The sequence below is a fragment of the Diabrotica virgifera genome, chromosome 1, assembly GCF_917563875.1.
Source record: "Diabrotica virgifera virgifera chromosome 1, PGI_DIABVI_V3a".
Taxonomy (NCBI): Eukaryota; Metazoa; Arthropoda; class Insecta; order Coleoptera; family Chrysomelidae; genus Diabrotica; species Diabrotica virgifera.
The window spans coordinates 210480955-210502703 of record NC_065443.1 but is presented as its reverse complement, the minus strand read 5'-3'; the positions used below and the strand labels follow the sequence as shown (position 1 = coordinate 210502703).

General features: G+C 35.4%; 1 protein-coding gene across 1 annotated transcript in view; it reads right to left on the bottom strand.

The window, feature by feature from the left end:
* Nucleotides 1-21749, bottom strand: part of LOC114346096 (uncharacterized) — a 951713-nt gene that overhangs the window by 13733 nt on the left and 916231 nt on the right. Inside the window, exons 4-6 of the mRNA XM_028296888.2 lie at nucleotides 13425-13858; nucleotides 7257-12196; nucleotides 4200-4366 (exon numbers count right to left, since the gene is read on the bottom strand). Of these exons, the coding sequence (XP_028152689.1) occupies nucleotides 4200-4366; nucleotides 7257-12196; nucleotides 13425-13827 (5510 nt within the window). The 5' untranslated portion in view covers nucleotides 13828-13858. The remainder of the gene's footprint in view (nucleotides 1-4199; nucleotides 4367-7256; nucleotides 12197-13424; nucleotides 13859-21749) is intronic.

Below are 21749 nucleotides of genomic sequence, written 5' to 3'. Positions count from 1 at the left end.
AACATTTACATACCTTTCAAAATTTTGGCTTTCTATTTTGGCATTTTGATAAACCTAACTCTGGCTTTCTTTAATTGTAGCATTTAACCACTTGTAACGCCGACCTGAAGATGATCTGTATATTGTAAAGATCGAAAACGGTCGTCTAAGTAAATTAAATGATTGTAAGTCTGTGTTTCTTTACTTCATTTAAAAAAATTAAAAATTTATGTTGAAATTAATGTTTTTAATCAAAATCATGAATTATTTGAATATTGCATTACATACTTATGCATTTGAAATTTGAAAGTATTTGAACCTAGCACAGCTCAACACCGAGTTTTTTCTAAAGTCCAATAGTATTAATTTCGTTGAATAACCAATTCGTTCGTTGCAATCCATGACTGCACGCCGGGGTTTGTCCTAGTTGGGTCACAGAGAGCCTCCTGATGAGAGACTAATAAGTTTCGAAACCGGTAGAGGTGCTTGTTGCACTCTCTGATTGAACTGGAATAATGATGTGGCTGTAGTTTTGTGTTGCAACGAAATTGAAAATGGTTATTCATTTTTGATTTTCATGTTTACTCTGATTGGAGTACGAAGGGAACCATTCTCGTTGGAACTTTCACGTATAAATTGTAAAATTCCCTCATCTTCCTTAGTCTCAGCATCCGTTATGGCTTGCAAATTGTAGAAGCCTCGGAGGTGTTACCAGAGAAGGTTCCCATTGTTTTCGGTCTGGTAGGATTTAGAGTAGCATTGTTTGGTGTTGCTTTATGTGCTATTAGATTGAAAATTAGTATTTTGTTAGCAGTTTCCGCTAGGGCATCCCTGCCGTTTCGTTCGTTGCAATCCATGACTGCACGCCGGGGTTTGTCCTAGTTGGGTCACAGAGAGCAGCATATGTGCCTCCTGATGAGAGACTAATAAGTTTCGAAACCGGTAGAGGTGCTTGTTGCACTCTCTGATTGAACTTTAATAATGATGCGGCTGTAGTGTTTTGCAACGAAATTGAAAATGGTTATTCATTTTTGATTTTCATGTTCACTCTGATTGGAGTACGAAGCGAACCATTCTCGTTGGAACTTTACCGCGCTGAGCAGATGGGAAGTGAATTATAAATTGTAAAATTCCCTCATCTTCCTTAGTCTCAGCATCCGTTATGGCTTGCAAATTGTAGAAGCCTCGGAGGTGTTACCAGAGAAGGTTCCCATTGTTTTCGGTCTGGTAGGATGTAGAGTAGCATTGTTTGGTGTTGCTGTATGTGCTATTAGATTGAAAACTAGTATTTCCAATAGTTGATGGATTCGACCGTTACTTGATGGAAGTTCATTTTATCTAACAATAAAACACTGAAAACGTTTGTTTTCTATACTTCCACAAAATTTATTACAACTAAGTGACTACAGCTGTTTCGGCAGAGATATATTGGTGGAGATACGTGGATGATATACTAGTATGCTTTACGGGAACTAACAGACAACTTGACCAATTTCTATCATACATTAATTCACTTCATAGTAATATTGAGTTTACAATAGAAACAGAACAGAATAATTCCATAAACTTTCTAGATGTAACGATTACCAGACTACACAACAAACATGAGTTCTCCGTATATCATAAACCTACCCATACTGACACAACCATACACAATTCATCATCCCATCCTACACAACAAAAATTAGCAGCCTACCATAGCATGATACATAGACTGACAGAAATTCCCATGACAAAAAATAATTTCGAGATAGAACTAAACATCATTAAACAAATAGCAGTAAACAATGGCTATAACGAACAAACAGTTAACAAAATTTTAAACCAAAAACTCCATAAGAAAGCCCTGAAATTAGTGTATCCACCACCACAGAAAGAACCCAGTACCCTCTGCTCTCTCACATATACTGGCAAGATAACAACAAAAATAGCCAGATACATAAAAAGAAAGGAATAACACCAGCCTTCAGAACTAACAACAACTTAAGTAAATATATTAAGAACAATAAAAGCCGAAAGAGAAAGCAACTACAGAGTGGTGTGTACACACTAACTTGTGGTGACTGTCCGAAAACTTACATCGGTCAAACTGACAGAACCTTTGACAAACGGATAGCAGAACACAAAAGGGCTTTCAACAATAGAAAAACAGACACTTCTACATACGCACTTCACCTTCTAGATCATAATCATTCTTTCAATGAAGAGTTTCAAATTCTGCATATCCAAAATAAAGGCCTTGAGCTATCTTTTTTAGAATCTATGGAAATTAATAAATTGAAAAATACAGATATAATTCTGAATGACCAACTCGAGAAAAACAGCTCCCCACTCCTCAAACTCTTCAGTAATAAAGACTTAAAAAGGCAAACACATTGTAAACTATATCACTTGAGAAAGGCACTCTGCCGAAACAGCTGTAGTCACTTAGTTGTGATAAATTTTGTGGAAGTATAGAAAACAAACGTTTTCAGTGTTTTACTGTTAGATTTCCAATAGTATTGGAAAGACTAATCATTGAAAGACTAAACGTATTTCAATGTAGACCTATTCATAATAAAAAAATCTCTTAATTAATGGAGTAGAGAATCATGTACCTAGTAGTAATCCGTTGGCATCCAATGTAAGCCAAATTGCTTAACAAATTTCACCATGTAGTTAGAACATACATCTTGACCAGTGTTTGGCATTGTGGCTATTTAGCAAGGACAGAGAGTTCACTGATGATGGACTGATAAGTCCGAAAACGTTTTGAACGTAATCCGTTTGGAATTTTAAAATTTTTTTAGAATTTTTATTAAATATACCAACTACACTAGGGAGTTTTACTTCATGTTAATTTTATCCAATACTATTCTTACTATTATTGTGTATTCTTTTAAAGTTAAAGGAACATTATGTGTGTGTGTTTGAACACCGCTTTATTTTTTAATACATACTATATCACATATAAGCGACAAGAGGAAACACAAGTTGGGTGCTTAGTCTCAATAGATCACAGCGTAGAAACTGATCTACCTGGTGCATCGCGCTGTCAGTATATAAGTCGTCAATTTCGGGTTCCAACATCGAAAAGTTTATAACAACTATATTCGCTCGTCTAAGATCTTGACGCCTAGCAAGGATCGATCCTACCAAAACTGATAATCTCAACGGAAATCATAACGAACTACGATTGTCCCGTAAAGTCATGTGGTTTTGAGCCTTCCAACTTTCAGAACTCAAAGGCCGTGTTCTCACCAAAAACAAACGGCGACCGCAAATCAATTACCATAAGACAGCAACTTTAGTTGGGTTGCTCTTGTGTACTTACTGAAATCAACTGTTTTAAAGTCTCTTGTGCTCGACGAGAGCCACAAAATTCAAAGTTCTTGCTGTCTCGTCCGCGATGAATAAGCTATTCCTGGCAACTGTAAAGGACAACTGGAGACTGGCGACCGCGACGCGGTATGCAGCGCTGCCAGCAACCAATAAGCAACACGTTGAGTTGTAGTTGAGTTGCCTTTTATTAGGTGGGAACACGTGTATTTAAACATTAGCACCAAGTCGCGTTGCAAGAGATATCGTTAGGTACCACCTTTGACTAGAAAGGATACGGCCTTCGAGGCATAATCCTACGGATTCTAGCTTAGCAACATTACCCGCCCGAGTAAGTCCAAATATGTGGTTCTTGTACTGATCATTTTGTGTTAGATAGAAGTCGTGTGAATGCTCAAAGATACGTGGAACAAGTTCTCCAAGACCATATCATGCCTCTCGCACAGTTCATTGGTTGCCTCGCACAATGCACGTTGCCATACCGCAAGATTCACCCGTGAGTACCTTAATGAGGTTGGGATTTAAGTTTTACCATGGCAGGCACGCTGTACCGATCTTAACACAATTGAACACATTTGGGACAACCTCAAAAAATAGGTAAGAGCAAGAATACCAGCCCCTACATCCTTCGTAGAGCTCAAGACCATTGCGGTAGAGGAGTGGCACAATATCCACAAGATTTTTAAACATTGGATTTTTGCTAAGTATCCCTTGAAAAACGACTGTTTTCAATAATATTATTGTTTTCTTTTTCTCAAAGGTAGTTTTCACCGTATATTTTATAAAATGTGGTCCAAGATTGACAATTTCTGCAAATTGAAAGAAATACAAGGTGGGCGGTTAATTGTGCCGGTGGGTGAGTGTATTTACTAAAACATCAATTTTATTCATATGATACATACCTGATACCTCCTTGAGCACTTTCGCTCGGATTAGCACCATAAAGTAAAAGCAGCTTCGCGATTTGAAGGTGTCCTTTGGAACAAGCCCAGTGTAGAGGAGTGTAACCTGCGTTGTCTCTTGGAGACGGGTGGCAGTCCATTTTCTCGAGGCAATAAGCTGTGACATCCTACAATTGCAATAATATATACAATTTATTTTTAATTAAAAGAAACTAAAACACAATATATAGTAAAAAAGTATGGCAGTCATAGAACGCACGACAGATGTTAAAAACGGATTTATGTTAGGACGGGGGGACGGCCCGTGGAACAATAGACAGCGCACGTCCCCGTTGTCGCCACGTCCCGTTGTACTATAAACTACCCAATATCTTTCATATCACACGTTTCTTCAACGTGTCTCGCAGGACACCTGTTTCGTACACGACCCGTTCTAACATAAATCAGCCTTAATAGTAGTATTAGACAGAAAAAATGTGTTTATATAGGTGTTTCGTTGGTGGTTAACGGAATCAAATATCTTACATTAAATAAGTGTAAAAACAACAACTTGTCAATAATATATTTATTTGTGTCGGTAAAATAGCGTGAATATTGCTCGAAAGAGGGTTTGTTATTCTTTGCGAGTGTGGTGGTGTGTCCGCGTCGGGTGGTTCCTGTGACTATATTGAAAAAAAAACACATGTCTGTGGTTTTACGTTGAAGACTAATTTATCGACATAAAGAGGCTGGTCCTTTATCTAATGTTTTAAAAGCTGAAAACATTTCTGTCAAGAAGCGTCCTATAATGCATTCAAAAAGTGATTCATTGACATAAGGTCTGATAAAGTTTACTATTTAATGGGGAATTTTTAAACTGAGACTGAACAGGCCATTACCATCTGGTTTCGTATAGAAAGAATTGTGAATTTTAAATGACCCATATTATTTTCGTTTAGAAAAGAAATTTAATATTTAAAATTAGCAATTAAAAAAAATAATAAATGAAGCGTGTCGCTATACACCCCAACTTAGATTAAAATAAGTGTAAAAACAGCAACTTGTCAATAATATATTTATTTGTGTCGGTAAAATAGCGTGAATATTGCTCGAAAGAGGGTTTGTTATTCTTTGCGAGTGTGGTGGTGTGTCCGCGCCGGGTGGTTGCTGTGATTATATTGAAAAAAGAAACACATGTCTGTGGTTTTACGTTGAAGACTAATTTATCGACATAAAGAGGCTGGTCCTTTATCTAATGTTTTTAAAGCTGAAAACATTTCTGTCAAGAAGCGTCCTATAATGCATTCAAAAAGTGATTCATTGACATAAGGTCTGATAAGGTTTACTATTTAATAGGGAATTTTTAAACTGAGACTGAACAGGCCATTACCATCTGGTTTCGTATAGAAAGAATTGTGGATTTTAAATGACCCATATTATTTTCGTTTAGAAAAGAAAGTTAATATTTAAAATTAGCAATTAAAAAAAATAAATGAAGCATGTCGCTATATAGGATTAGCCAGAGTTGATTATAATGACAATAAATCGTTCTTAAAATTGATTCTTAACAATTTGTTATCGTATTGCAAAAATGTTTAACCGCCAAGACGTTGTTGAGGCTATGTTTTATCAAAAATCAAAAAATTGTGATGGCTTTTGCCTTGACATGCTTTTGCTGAAGAGATATGAAGGTGGATGCTTTATGTATTATTTCTAGAAATAATGCACAAACATATAGAATAATCAGAATATAATGTATCATTAGGTTTGTTCCAACTCGATACAAAACCGTTTTTGAATCATTATGCGCATGCGCAATAACAAATAATTGTGCGCAGTAACACATTTTGCGTTACTGCGCATACTTGTAACCGTTCAAGAACGGTTTTGTATCGGGTTGGAACAAATCTATATATAGCATAGGGCATAAAACATCCACGCTTATACAGGGTGTCCCGAAAAGATTGGTCATAAATTATACCATAGATTCTGGGGTGAAAAAGATGTTGATTGAACCTAACTTACCTTAGTATAAATGTGCACATAAAAAAAGTTATAGCCCTTTAAAGTTACAAAAAGAAAATCAATTTTTTCCAACATTTCGAAAACTATTAGAGATTTTTTATTGAAAATAGGCATGTGGCATTACTATGGCAGGAACATCTTAACAAAAAATTATAGTGAAATTTGTGCACCCCATAAAAATTTTATGGGGTTTTGTTCCCTTAAACCCCTCCAAAACTCTTGTGTACGTTCCAATTTAATTATTATTGTGGTACCAATATTTAGACACAATATTTTTAAAACTTTTTTGCCTCCTAGTCTTTTTTCGATAAACCAGTTTTTATCGAGATGCGGCTTCTTTTTTAATATGTTCACATAAAAATTGTATGGGGGTTTCGTTCCTTTAAACCCCCCAAATGTTTGTGTACGTTCTAATTAAACTTTTATTGCGGCGCCATTAGTTAAACACAGTGTTTTTAAAACTTTTTTGCCTCTTAGTATATTTTCATATTACAAAAATGTAAATTATAGATTTTTTATATTATTTCCAGGTATCTATAATCGTACTTAACCATATACAAATAGGTGGTGGATTTGACAAATATTCAAAATATCTCGATCAAAAATGGGTTTTCGAGAAAGTACGAGGCAAAAAAGTTTAAAAAACACTGTGTTTAACTAATAATACTTTAACAATAATTTAATACGAACATACAAAAAAGTTTAGGCGGGTTTTAAGGGAACAAAACCCCCATAAAATTTTTATGGGGCGCACAAATTTCACTATAATTTTTTGTTAAGATGTTCCTGCCATAAGAATGCCACACGTCTATTTTCAATACAAAAACTCTAATAGTTTTCGAACTATTGAAAAAAATTAATTTCCATTTTGTAACTTAAAAGGGCTATAACTTTTTTTATGTGCACCTTTGTACTAAGGTAAGTTAGGTTCAATCAACATATTTTTGACCCCGGAATCTGTGGTATAATTTATGACCAAGCTTTTCGGGACACCCTGTATATTTTTCAGTAACGAAAATATATATAGACACTAAAAAAATACTGTATACTTACGGTATATCCTAATCTAGCAGATCGATGTAAATGGGTTTCTCCAATTCCTTTGTTAAGAACCCAGGTCTTGATCTCTTTCTGGATGTCATCCACTGATTCGAGAGTCTTCGAAACAGTGCCTTTCTTCTTTTTCTTCTCAGCGGTGTCGGGTTCAACAGGTTCCTTCTTTACTTTCTTCTTCTTTCTAATGTAATCAAAACCAGAACTCAATTTCCGTCTGATCTTTCCGAATTTCCCACGTTTCTTGCCCGATATGCTACCTTCATCCCCATCTATCGAAGGTGTCTCTGATTTTATGGTGACATTGTCCAAACTTCTGGTATCGTCTTCAATAATCGATTCTTCTTCTACCTCAGTCTTTATTATAGTCTTAAGTGTATCAGCGTCTTTTTTAGTTTCCTTTTCTTTTTCTTCGGTCACTTCAGTCCTGGCAGTATCAACTTCTATGATTTCTTTCTTTATTGCTACTTCTTTTTTTAAATCTACGTTTGTCTTAGAACTCATTGCTTTTCGTAAATCTAGTTCTTTTTTCAAATCTGCCATCTTTTCATTTAAAGAGTCCTTCTTTTCTAACCTTACAACTAGATTACCTAAACGATTCTCCCCTGGTACATCTTCTTTTATCTGTATATCGTTGACACATGTTACAGGGGGTGCTGAAGCAGGTCTGTCTTCACCGAAGACTTCTTTGATTGTAGCTCTTTGTTTCTGGACTCTGGTTTCCCGTCGAGTCCTCGAATTCATGACAACCGTTGTAAACTGATTATTTAATATATTGTTGGATTTCAGGAAAGCATCTTTATAATGACTTATGGTAGATTTCCTAAAACCAAGAAGAGGTGATTCAGCTTTAACGACAGGAGACCTCGATAACTTCTTGTTTCCCTTGTTATCATCTTCTTTTATATCCAAGCTAGGGGTGGCAAGTAGTTCTACTTCACTTGCTGCCTTGGGAATGATTTTGGGCTTATCGTCTTTTCTTTTGTACTTCTTACGTTTTCTATTTACACATTTTTCTAAGAGTATATCCAAAATTGACGCTTCCTTTGGTGTTGGCATACTCTTAATAGAAGAACTACCTTCAGAATCGTAATTAATTTTCTTTGAGAAAATGTTAAAACTAGAATTTGATTCTGTATCACTATCTAAAGGTTCAGATTTGATAGATTTGTCTTTAGGTTTCATGTCTTTATCATCACAAGAGATCGAGGTTGATGGTGATTGCGGACAAGGATCTAAGTCCGGAAGAGAGGTTGAAACCCTGTGAAAAGATGGAGGTCTTGTCACTGAGATCAAAGTTGGAGGCATGCGTAAAGACCTTTTATACCTGTACACTCCTTCTTCCCAACCAGGATAAAAATCAGAACCATCGCCAAATAATGGTTTCTTGTAAGGACGGGCAACTGGAACCGCTTCATCGGCCTTTTGGGGAGATGCAGTTTCAATTTTTTTATCCTCTTCTTTGACAGTCTCCTCTGGTGTAGGTTCTTCTTTTGACGGTTCAATTTTGATTTCTGACTCAGGTTTGATTTCCTCACTTTTTGTAGAATCTGTATTAAGTTTGTCTTCAATTTTAGCCTGTTCTTTACTATCTTTATTATCACCCATTTCGTTATCACTTGAAGATAAAATTCTTTTTCTAACTTGCTGTCTTTTAGCCATAAACACCTCTTCTTCCTTAGATTCTGCTTCGACTGGTTCTGGTTCGTTTTTAATTTCTTCAGGTTCTAAGATGGGAATTGTAGCATCCTCCTGTGGTTCTATTTTAGGTTTAACCAAACCTTGGTTACTTTCTTTTTCTTTTGTTGTTTCTTTTTCTATCTCTTCCACTTTTTCTATTATCTCTGCTTTTCCTTCGAATTCAGGTTGTTCTATTTTTACAACTATTTCAGGATCGAATATATCTTTATTATCTTCTAGATCTACCACAATTTCCCCGCCCGTTTCCTTTTTCTTCGTTTTTCTTTTACCTACACCGCTTTTTAATTGTTCTAAAAAATTATCACAGAGTTGAGAGAACATGTCATCTTCAGGTATAGAAACTCTTGGAGGAGACATTTCTAGTTTGATATCGTTGACTGGAGTAGTTTGTTTTGTTGACTTTCTGCATTTACGCATCGCTTCCAGTGATTCTCGATTAACATCATTTTCGGAATCGGAGTCAGGAAAATCAAAGACTGATGTTTCTGATGAACTCCGCAGACCAGGATCCCTAGGAGGCGGCGCAGAATTCGTAGGGTCTTCTTCATTTCGACTAAATAATCTTTTCCTAGGAGCAGAAGCACCAGTGGGACGTTCTTTTTGAAGCTTAGGCGGACTGGCACTTAAACTACTAGATGAATGTGTGGAACTTTGAGATGTATCTTGTTTGATTGGTGACTTGAGTTGGTTTTCTATGACTTCTTGAAGTTGGCTCTTGTGGTTGTTCGTATTTTGTGCAGGAGGTCCACCTTGTTTCAGTTCTCCCTTGGTACGTATTCTAGCTGCTAGGAAAGCTGCAAGGCCATCGCATTCGGGACTTATACTACTAGTATGATTAGTTATCACAGTATCTTGAGTTTGCTTGTCATGTAGTTGATTCGATTTGATATTTTCGAAGTTAATGGAATCAACTGCTTTAGGAATATGAAATTTGTACATAGAAGCCATATTGTTATCTGGAAAACTTGTAGGCGTAAAGGGTGAAACATTGTTTCTGCTTACAAAGGCCGGTTTAGGTTGTAAAGGAGCTTGAACATCAGTCGAAGGATGCTGGATATCGGTTCTAGGTGAGAAATTGTCATTAGATTTTAATTGTTCTAGTTTCTTCTGGCCTTTAGTTTCTAAGCTGTTTCGTAGCAGACTCAAAACTCGTTTATCTACGGCGCCTACTGTATTCTTAGAATTCGCTACGGTATTTAACGAAGGATTACTGTTAGACCTAGATGTAGGCTGAAGGTATGAATTCGATGTTTGCGTAGGGTTGTAACCCGGATATTGTGGCGTAGCGGGAGATGGAACATAAGTTTGTGTATGTGTAGCTTGGTGCTGATACTGATTATAAGTGGAATGTTGAGGAGTAGTTTCGTAGTTTGGTTTATCATATACCGGATACGAATTTTTAGACTTGTCTTGAAAAGCTCCATTCACTAAGGGGCCCTTGGTGGGCGAGGCTAATTTTGCTTGTTGCTGTTTATAAGTAGATAATCGTTCTTCTATCTGCAAATCTATAGATTGTCGCCAGTTGTCTGTAAGCTTAGGAACTTTGTTTGGAACTACTGGCGGTACTATAATTTCAGCAGGTCTTTTGGGCACAATCTCGTTCACGTTAAATCTAGGAGTAGGTACTGAAGGTATGCTGGTTGGAATCGACTGCTGCTTTGGAGCTGATCGTATATATGAGTTAACGTGAGCAGACGTGGGTACCGAAGCTGTAGGGTACCTATACATAACGTTTTTGGGATCCATTTGTTGCAATTTGTTACTAGAGTGAGCTTTTTCAGGAATTATACTTCTTCGAGGTTCTTCTAAAGGCCTTCTAGGTTGATTTAGACTTGGCACATTGAAATTAGGCCGAAATTCTACTTTAGGCGCAGTAGCAGCTGTCAGCTGCGTAGATCTTTGAGTGAGATTTCTTTGAAATGAGTTCACGTCCAATTGTGGATAGTTATGGGCTGATAATGTAGGTGGTCGATGGTTTTGAAGATACTTGTTTCGGTTATCTTGATCAGCATCTCCTAGCGTAGAATCTGCAGGAGTTCTAACTGTTTTCACAGACAAATCTAGTGGCGACTCCCGTTTGACTATGATACGACCATTGTTGTTGTCGGTGGTAGAAGTAGAAGGTGGCGGTTCATTTGTATGAGATCTTGCAGGCATTCCAGAGTGTTGGAAATGTTGACTGGAAGACTGACTTTGGTTTGGATGGTAATAACTTGCAGTTGAATTGGAAGCTGTCATTATAACTTGAGTATACGATTGAGTAGTAACTGTCGGAGCCGGTTGATACATTTGAGAAGGATTTGTTCGATAACTCGGGTAATTTGGTACAGATACTGCGGGGTTAGGTTGAATTATAGAGCTTGTAGTAGGAATACTGTGAGTTGAGGTGTAAGAAGTAGAACTGGTAGTTCTCGTTCTATTAACAGTGGTTGTAACAGGACGAGCAGGTTCTCTTGAACGACTGGAATGATAATTGGATATCGCAGCTATAGGGGGTAAATTATGAGTAGTTCTGACAGTTTGATCGACGGGATTAGTTCGTACATTAGCTTGGGAAGTTTGAATGTCTTGCCTAGAAGCAGCAAATACAGATTGATGATTTTGCTGCGGAGCATATATTTGTTTATAATACATACTTTGTTGCTGAGTGGAGGCAGGATACTGTTGTTGAATAGGAGGTTTGTACGGGACATTATTGATTGCAACCTTAGTTTGAGGTTGCTGATAATATGAAAACGATTGCGAATAATAAGCATCAGCCGGTTGAGTGTACTGCTGTTCTCTCGTAGCCCTTGGAACTAACTGCTCGTAGGATGGTACCCTGGGAATAGTTTGTTCCCTAGATGGAACACGGGGAACCATCTGCTCCCTAGACGGTGCTCTAGGTTGCTGAGGAGACGGAACTTGATAAGGAGAAGGAGGTTGTTGGTAAGGAGAACCAGCTGCGGATATATGAGCCTGATATGGGGAATACGTTGTAGTCTCTCGTGCTTGCGGCCGGGAAAACTCAAAGGATTGTCTCGATTGCTGGTACTGCTCCGGCGGTTGTTGAGGTTGTGGATGATGTTGCTGTTGAGGTTGTGGATGATGTTGCTGTTGCGGCGGGTGCTGCTGAGCTTGCTGAGGCTGTTGAAGATGTTGTGATTGTTGTGGATGTTGTTGTTGCGGCGGATGTTGTGGCTGTTTATTGTGTTGCTGTTGATGAAGTTGTGACATTTGATAATGCTCTTGGTAATGTGCTGTAACAAAAAAAAATATTAATAAATTATTTGCACAAAGACACCAAAACAGACTAAAGATACTATAAATCATGACTTAACAATAAAAAAGGATAAAAGATAGTATTAGTATCAAATTCGAATGTAATCTGGTTAAACAACTAAGAATAATAAATAATTGCTCCAGTTTTAAACGTAGTTTAGTGCATTCTTTTTTGGATATGTATCTACCCAGAAATTTGTAGACAGCGCTTGAACCATCTAAGGTACGCTAATGACATTGTATTGATAACCGATAAAAAAGAAGAATTGTTTGAAATGATGAAAGAACTGGACATAGAAGCTGGAAAGATAGGCCTTAATATGAATTACAGCAAGACCAAAATCATAACAGATACAGATGAGGACATCACAATGAGGATAGGACAAGATGAAATAGAATAAGTTCACCATTATACAGGGTGATTCATTAAGAATGTCCAATCTCTGAGTTGTAGATTGTAGACCTCAAAATATTAAGATTCAACCCAAATCACTTAAATAAAATGTGGCTCGTTAATGAATTGCAGGGTGTTTTATTTAAAAAAAATAACTATTTTTACCCAGTACTTTAAAACTACTTGACATATCCTTGTCATACTTAGCAGAAAGTGTAGGTACCGTATACCCTACTAAATTATGATAAACACGAACGACACTATTATATTATGAGAATCGAAATATTGCGCTAAAATAGCAATTCCGCCAGTGGCGTAGAATTTGGGAAGGGTTAACCATTCACTGTCTCCTGTCGTACCCCTCTGGTAGTAGTCAGAAACGTTTGTTTATCATAATTTAGTACTGTGTACGGTACCTACACTTTCTGCTAAATATGACAAGGATAAATGTCAAATAGTTTTAAAGTACTGGGTAAAAATAGTTATTAAATTTTTAAATAAAACACCCTGTAACTCAGTAACAAGCCATATTTTATTTAAGTGATTTGGGTTAAATCTTAATGTTTTGTGGTCTAGAATCTACAACTCAGAGATCGGACATTCTTAATCAATCACCCTGTATATATCTGGGTCAGATTATAAAACTGAACAAGGAAAACCAAACAGCAGAGATCAAAAGACGAGTTAGACTGGCAAGGTATACCTATGCCCAAATATGGACTGAAGAAGGCTAATTAGGTAGATAGATAGATCTACCCAAAAAGTATTTATAACTTCAACCCACTATAATTAACTCTTTGTTTATAATTTACCTGGATAGTATTGTCTGTGTTGTTCCACTGGCACCTGCACGCTTGGTGCGTACGGTGACTGATGAGACGATGGCCGCGATGAGGAATCAGACCCATGGGACGACGGTCTGTGAATGTTAGGGTGTTCTTTTGGCGTCGACGCATGCTCCCTGAGCACCGAATGCTCCCGCTGAACCGGTGTGTGCTCCCTTTGAACCGGCGTGTGATCCCTTGGAGAAGGTTGCCCATCCGTGGGATGCGACGACCAGTACGCGCTGGAAGATGGCGGCATTCCTCTATCATAGTCATGTCTAAGCTGTTGTTCCGAAGAGTATGCGGGGCTCACCGCTGAATTGGATCCTGTCGGCAGCCCCTGGAAGTACTGTCGCGCGCCCTCCAGTACGTTGGTGAAGGTAACATCCATGACCTGCAGGTCAAGCCTGCCGTAATCTTATCTGTAACAAAAAACGCATTGGTTATAAAAAAATTCGTAACCGTGAGCATATTGTAAAAAAAAAGTAAAACATATGAAAAAGCAGCTCAGAATTAGTTTTTTAATGATATTATAAAAATGGTAGTCAAATATATAATAACCAGACAAGTCTATTTAAAAAAAAGCTTGCTTTTTTAACGATTACTTAAGGCATATCTATCTACTACTTTCGATATCAACATTTAGGAACTCAACTCAAAACTTTTATATATATTTGCTTTTGCATTATTTATGTTTGTGTCGATAGAAATATTAATGAATTAATTACTCACAGTACATTGTTTTATTAAATAAGCTTACTATGAAAATAGTATGAACGTATTTCTCGGTTTCCAACTTTCCCAGCATTACTGAAATGAAGAAGAGGAGACAACTGAGACAGAAAAGTTGAAGTATTGAAGACAATAACAAGTAAGAAAACATGCAATAATGGACTGAGTGATAACAATATTGTGTTCGCATTACACTTGTTACTTTTTATTTAGTATCAAGAATAATATTGTCATTTTATTGCGGATTAACGGACCGATTGGGCTCGTGATGTAAGCCATAACTGAATAAAGATGACTCATTTGTTTATTGTATGAGTAATAAAGCCTCACCTATCAAAAATCTTACCTTGATTAAAATTTGATCAGAAATGAGAAATTTATGCGGGATTTAACTTCTAATATGAAACATTGTAAACGATTTATTAAATTGGTATAGAACTGAAATAAACAAATTTAACTAATAGGAACAACAATACAGTTGAGTCCGCGAGTCTTTACCCGTGCGTCATTAATACCTGGTGAGATAAAACACATACTTTTTATTTAGCATCATTCTCTTCCACGCATGAAATTAATGACAAACCAGCTGCCGTCTGTTATTAAGTAAAAACACATGTTATTTTTATAAACGATTTAGACTCAGTGTATTGAAAAGAGATAGATACAAAGAAAGACGATTGGGGATGTCTTCACATATTTTAAGTACAATTTCTGACGTTTTGGTTTGTTGAAGATATTCTTCTTTAGCGGCGAATCGATTGAGGGTAAAATTTGATTGATCCGCGCGCATGCGCACACCGACAGTATGGTATTAGTCGTTATACGGGCTCTGATTGGGTGTTGAAATTTTGAAATGATCTGTCAATAATTGTTCAATATGGAGGTTATCGGTAAACAAAAATATTGTATAATATTAGTTTTTATTGATGTGTGGACAGAAATAAAATCAAATTTATAATTATAGTGACTTTTTAAATAGTTTTGAAAAGCCGCAGGTACGTAATTCTAAATGTTTCAGTTGGAAATACCTAATAGTTTCAATACCTATCTATTTGGAAAATGTAAACAAAATAATGTAGTTACCTATTAGTAGGCAATGCTTTAATTTACATAATCTGATTACGAACAAACTTTCTACAAATCTTCATCTCATATATCGTTTTCTTACTCTATATTTTGTTGTATTTTATTTCGACAAAAATCAAACTAATAATTTTATTAAATTCATATAAATTTATGGTGTAAACGTTTAGTTTGTGTATATTCTCACATGACGTATACGCGAATGTGGTGCAGTTTGAAATGCCGTTAACTTTCGTACGGCGCGGTACACGTGAAGTGGGTTCAAGCCACAAGCAAGTTATTATTTTTTTATTTTTTTTATAGATTTTATGATTGTAAGTATATTATTATATAATTTTTGAAGATATTCTTCTTTTTTGAAAGTGGTAGATAAGAAAGTTAGTTTAATTTTTAAATAAAATAAGTACAAATAATCTTTTAAGTATATTTACTTCGTTTAAATTACCTATTATATAATAGAAGAATATCTTCTTACGTGCGTACAAAGTACACACACATTCATTTTTTACTTTTGTGGCTGTCAGTTTGTTGAATTTTTTGCTGTTATTTTGTCGAATTTTTGCATTTTGAAGTTTTTTATAGTATACAAACAGTTGTTTTCACAACTAATTTTATATTGGAGTTAGAAATTTTGTAATAAGTTTATGTGATTTTACGATAAATTTTGACAACGTACAAAGCTAACCTCATTGTTGACACAGTTGAATGCTTGTGTTTAAGGTTCCGCCAAAGCGAATAAAATGACAAAAATAAAATATGTTATTGAATTTTTTTATAAATTGTTTATTTATTTATTAATCAATGATAATAAAATAATTTATTAAGCTACGTCAAATGTAGCTGTAATTATGCACCAAAATTTTAAAGCAAAACTTAAATTTGACATTCTATTTATTTGATAACGTCAAATTTTATAATAACCCGTAATCGGAATAATATCCATTTGCCGTTGCGTTTAGTAAATTTCCGACTTATTTCGTATGCTTTAAATGATGACGCACAGGTAAAGACTCGTGGACTCAACTGTAACTTTAGGTACTATATAGGTACTATCCCATTGCTAGAACTTTAGTTTTAAATAATTCATTGTTACCGAGCATTCCATTTTTGTTCGCAATTCCGATTCAAGTTCAGCTCTAGTTCAGGATCATCTTCACACAGATCACAAAATTGATTTTGAAAACTCTATAACAATAATAGCTCCCATTCATTTCTATCAACCAAGAATTTAAACCATATAGTTAAAAAAACGACCGAATTGTTTTAACAAAAGAGATTTTCGTCATGGAGACCTCTCCTAAAGAAAACATCGTTCACTCCTCCTTCCAATTCAATTCCCGCAGTAAAGAATCTTTGCGCCAACCCCCAGCCAAACGCCACGTCAGTCAACCACGTCATCATCGACGTTGCCATTACCAATAGCAGTACTGCAGTGATCAGTGAACAATGCAGTGAAGAGATCTGGGGGCTCAGAAGACTGAGACCCCGGAAACTCTGAATAAGACAGAGAGGATGTCAAAAACTCGATGTGGAGAAACACGACTCGGATCAACCCGGATGCCTGGTGAGATTAATATCATTTTTTGTAATAATATTAATTACTAGCAATGTAATGGTACAATATTGGGGTCATTCGTAAAATAAAGTTCCTTATGCCATTGAAAAAGAGTGCGACGTACTGGGAGAAATCTGGCAACACTGTCTTACACATCAACTCTCCCTCTCTTTTACCCCATCACTTTTTCTTCGCTTCATTGCTCACTGTCGGCCTAGCAGCCTTCGAAGATGGAGGTACCGGTCTCTGTTACCGCCAAGGTCATTCGTAAAAAAGGTTCCCTATGCCGCTGAGAACGTGTGCGACGTGCTGTGAGAAATCTGGCAACATTGCCGTCCACATCAACAACACTCCTCCTCTCTTACCCCACCAGTTTCCCTGACTGCATTGCTCTATAGCTCATGAATTTCACATTGGCGGTAACCCCGACTGTGACCTCCATCTTCGAAGGCTGCTAGGCCCACACTGAGCAATGGAGCGAGGCGAAAAGAGTGAGAGTTGATGTATAGTATAAGGCAGTGTTGCCAGATTTTTCCCAGCACATCGCATTCGTTTTTAGCGGCATAGGGAATCTTATTTTAAGAATGACCCTCTTATATCCATATTTTATAGACCGTGGCCTGTACTTTATTTGCTTTCCGTCTATAACTGCCTGGTACACAGGCAGTCCTTATTATTACATGGTTTTGCTATAGAGCGTTTCACGTTAAAAACGGAACATTGCTACGGCTACGTATTTCTTATGGACGATAGAAGCGCATCGATGCCGCTTCTATCATCGAGAATGAATCGTACATCGGCAAACTAGTAGCAACACGTATCTACCTGAGAGTTTTGGCAACACTGATCTGCATAAGCCAAACGTTCCGTTCTTAACGTGAAATAAAGTAGAATATAGTGTCCCTTCATGAGTGACTAAGACTTAAATTTCGATTTTAATTCTGATTAACTCTCAGTATTTGGATTTTTTGTGTACATATAGGAAAGCTAGAAAAAGCATGTTAAAGATTCAATTAATCGTCAATTACATAAAGAATTATAATTGATCGACTAACCTTTTATATTGAACAATAATTGTAAAGAAGCAGAAAAAAGTGGAAAGCTAAGGTAGGAATATTAGTTCAGAGTAATAAGGATTTTCTCGGGACACTCGAAGATCCAGGTAGCTGACTACTTTTTTAGTTATTGTAGAACTATAAGAAGAAAACCTACCTGTTTCCTGACTAGAGTTCGCGTCCGTTTTTTAATTATTAACAATTTAGTGCAAAAATCGTGATTTTTTCGATTTTTTGCACTCCATTCAAAAGCTAATTAGTTGACATAAAATTACAAAACTCAGTTTTTTAGAACATTGAAAAACCTTCAAAATGCCGATTTTTGAAAGTTAAAAAGTTAATTTGTTGCTATACAAACTGAAAAATAAGTGAAAAGTGTTATTTGTTAATAACTTTTACTAAAACTACCTTAGAACTTTAGTGTTTCACCCATGGCGTACTTACAAATCTTAAAAAATTTGAGACCGATCCATTAATTTGTTTAAGAGTTATTCTATTTGTTTATCCCAGAGACCTTTATTTTGCAATAAGATAAGATACAAAAAAAATGAACACAGAGCAATTCTGAGTATGCCAAATGAAAGTAGAAGAGTGATAGTATCAAAATGTATTAAAAAAAGATAAAAAAAATAATTAATATGTATAGTCAAAAATCCTAATGCCAAATTTTTGAAATTTTGAAGTTCATAAACATTTAGAATAACTTTAAAAATGTTGTCCGTAGAAACAATATTTTTATTTATTCAAAAAGATAGTATTTTAACACGAATTTTCAAATAAAAAAAATGTTTTTTTTTATTCACAGCTAATTTGTTTATAATAATTAAGGAATCTCATTAATGCCATTTTAAAGAATGGGATTTGTATTTTTTCTTAAAAAATTTGCACAAACATTGTACCTTCACAGCACCCTCTACGATTTTATAAAAATGTAGTTCAAACGATTACTAGGGGAACCTACAAATCCACGGAGTTAAAATACCGAAAAAGTAATTTCAAACGAATATAATTTTCTGTATCTCCGGATCAACTCAATGGATTTTGATCTTTCTTTTTTTATTTTGTATGCAATTTCTACGTACATTACAAATATGCAATTTGTTTATAAATTTATTAATTAATAAACAGTCTAAATTGTTTAAACAATTGTTGAAAAAATATTTTTTTTACAAAAGTATATTTTTTTAATCATAGTATCATTAATGATATTAATGAATTATTTATTGAAGATAATTTATTAAAGTATACCTTAACTTTTTCTATGATTAATAACGGTAGTATGATTAAAATCATGGATTTTTGGGAAAACATAATTTTTTCAAAACTATTTAATAATTATTTTTTTAAATTAAAAAAAACGATCAAAATATATTCAGTAAATCCCGAGATATAACAAATGATAGTAGTTTTACTAACTTTTTGAACTCGTGCATTTGTCGGCTCCCAGCTCCCCCTTCACTTACCACGACTAGTCACCAGTTGAACTAATTTTTTAAAAAATCGTGTAAAATACCAGCTTTTCTAATATGTAAAATGATTTCTACGGACAATATTTTTAAAGTTATTCTAAATGTTTACAAACTACAAACTTTCACAAATATGGCACTAGGATTTTTGACTATATGTATTAGATAATGTTTTTATCTTTTTTTAGTACATTTTGATAGCATCAGTTTTCTACTTTCATTTGGCATACGCAGAATTGCTCAATCTTCATTATTTTCTGTCTTATGTTATTGCAAAATAAAGGTCTCTGGGATAAACAATTAGAATAACTCTTAAACTAATTAATGGATCGGTCTCAAATTTTGAGGGTTTGTTAAGTACCCCAATACCCAACTTTGGGTGAAACACTAAAGTTCTAAGGTAGTTTTAGTAAAAGTTATTAACAAATAACGATTTTCACTTATTTTGCAGTTTGAGTAGCAACAAATTAACTTTTTAAATTTCAAAAATCGACATTTTGAAGGTTTTTTAATGTTCTAAAAAATTAAATTTTAAAATTTTATGTCAACTATTTAGCTTTTAAATGGGGTGCAAAAAATCGAAAAAATCGCGATTTTTGCATTAAACTGTTAATAATTAAAAACGGACGCGAACTCTAGGCAGGAAACAGGTAGGTTTTCTTCCTTTAGGTCTACAATAACTAAAAAAGTAGTCAGCTACCTGACCTGTGAGTGTCCCGAACATGGTGTATTTCTAGCTTATTAACCTGGAGTATATAAGTGAAGACCTTTTCTTAAGTTGCAAATTATCGTGCGTCTTAGCACTTATTCTAATCCGTATCCGGTTCCAGTACATTATTCGATTCTGTGCACCTCTACTTTTTAGTCTATTATATATTGACCACACCTCGTACATGGAAAATGTGGAGATCGTAGGTTCCCCCAACAAACGCAAGCGGCGATCGATTTCGCGCAGAAAGCTGAGCCTACGAGCGAAAGAAAAAGCGGGAGCAGCTCGCTCTTCCTTTGTTCGCTTCTAAAGGTCGAAACGTGATAATGTAAAGTTCTCAAAGCGGAAATATTTACCGAGGAAAACTTTGTAAAATCGAGTTAGGGAGATCCTTAACACCGACCAACTTATTATGTCTGTTTATACTTTATACGTTTACCGGAACGTCGTAAATAACGGAGCGGTGTCTACATTTTTAGATCTGTTTGTATTTTGGTATGTTTGTTCTGATAACATTGATAACGTAGCTAGGAAAGTTTGGTATAACACGATAATTATCGATGGAAGAAATCGAGTGGAGATGGTGTAAAAAGTGACTTCCATTTTCCATGGCAGTAATGTAGTAGCTGTTAGCTTGTAAAACCAGATAGACACCAATGGCACAGAGAAAACCAGTGGAAATTATTAAATATGAATCCTGTTGTAATAATAAGGAAACAGTACTCTTAAATATTTTAAAATAATGAGCAGGGCCCCCACTACCATATGTGCAAAGTGTGCAATGCACACGGGCGCCATCTTTTAGGGGCGCCAAAACCCTGGGTCAAAAATTGCAAAAAAAAAACAAAATACCAAACATTAATTTTAAAATTAAAGTTGAGAGATTAAAAAGAATTAAGTATAAACACACACGAAATTTTATTAGTATAATAAAATCATCCAGTTACTGCTGATTCCCATTTGCGAGAACATGTCAGAAGTCAGGCATTTTAATTTATTTTGTTATGATCTTATTCTGTTTGCTTCATTTTGATATTTTAGTCTACAAATAATAGTCCATTTACTCACAGTTTTCGCTGTGAATTTTAAAGAACGGCTTATATTGACATGAAAATTGTCATACACATAGCTAACAAGAAAAGAAGTGATATTGTGCCGGTGTGTGCTTTTGCCCTGGGGGAAAAGGGGTATTCTCAGAGGATTACGCCTGAGATTACCTGGGGGTATTTTCGGAGGTGAAAAACATACGGTCAAAATAAGTCCGGAATTGGATAAACTGACTAACTCTAAGCAACTTCTGTTCTACAGAGATTTTCACTAAGCAAATACTTTCCGAGTTATTTGCGAGTGAATATGTTCATTTTTCAACAAAAAACCCCGTTTTTAGACGGTTTTTCACAAATAACTCAAAAACGAATTATTTTATTGAAAAAATACTCTAACCAAAAATATAGCTTACAAAAAAAGTGAAAAAAATAATGTATATATATTATGAAGTCTGCAAACCCAGTAGAAGCAGAGTTGTAGCAAACGAAAAGTAGGTTCTTATTCGTCAAATTCCAAATCGAATATTTCAACGTGAAATAACCAAAAAATTAAGCACTTTGCAGGGAAAACTCAATACACCTACTTTAAAGTGTTAAAAAAAGCTTTATTTTTGATTTTTAAAAAAAGTTTCTAGCAACAAAAACAAACAACAAGCAACTTTTTTTT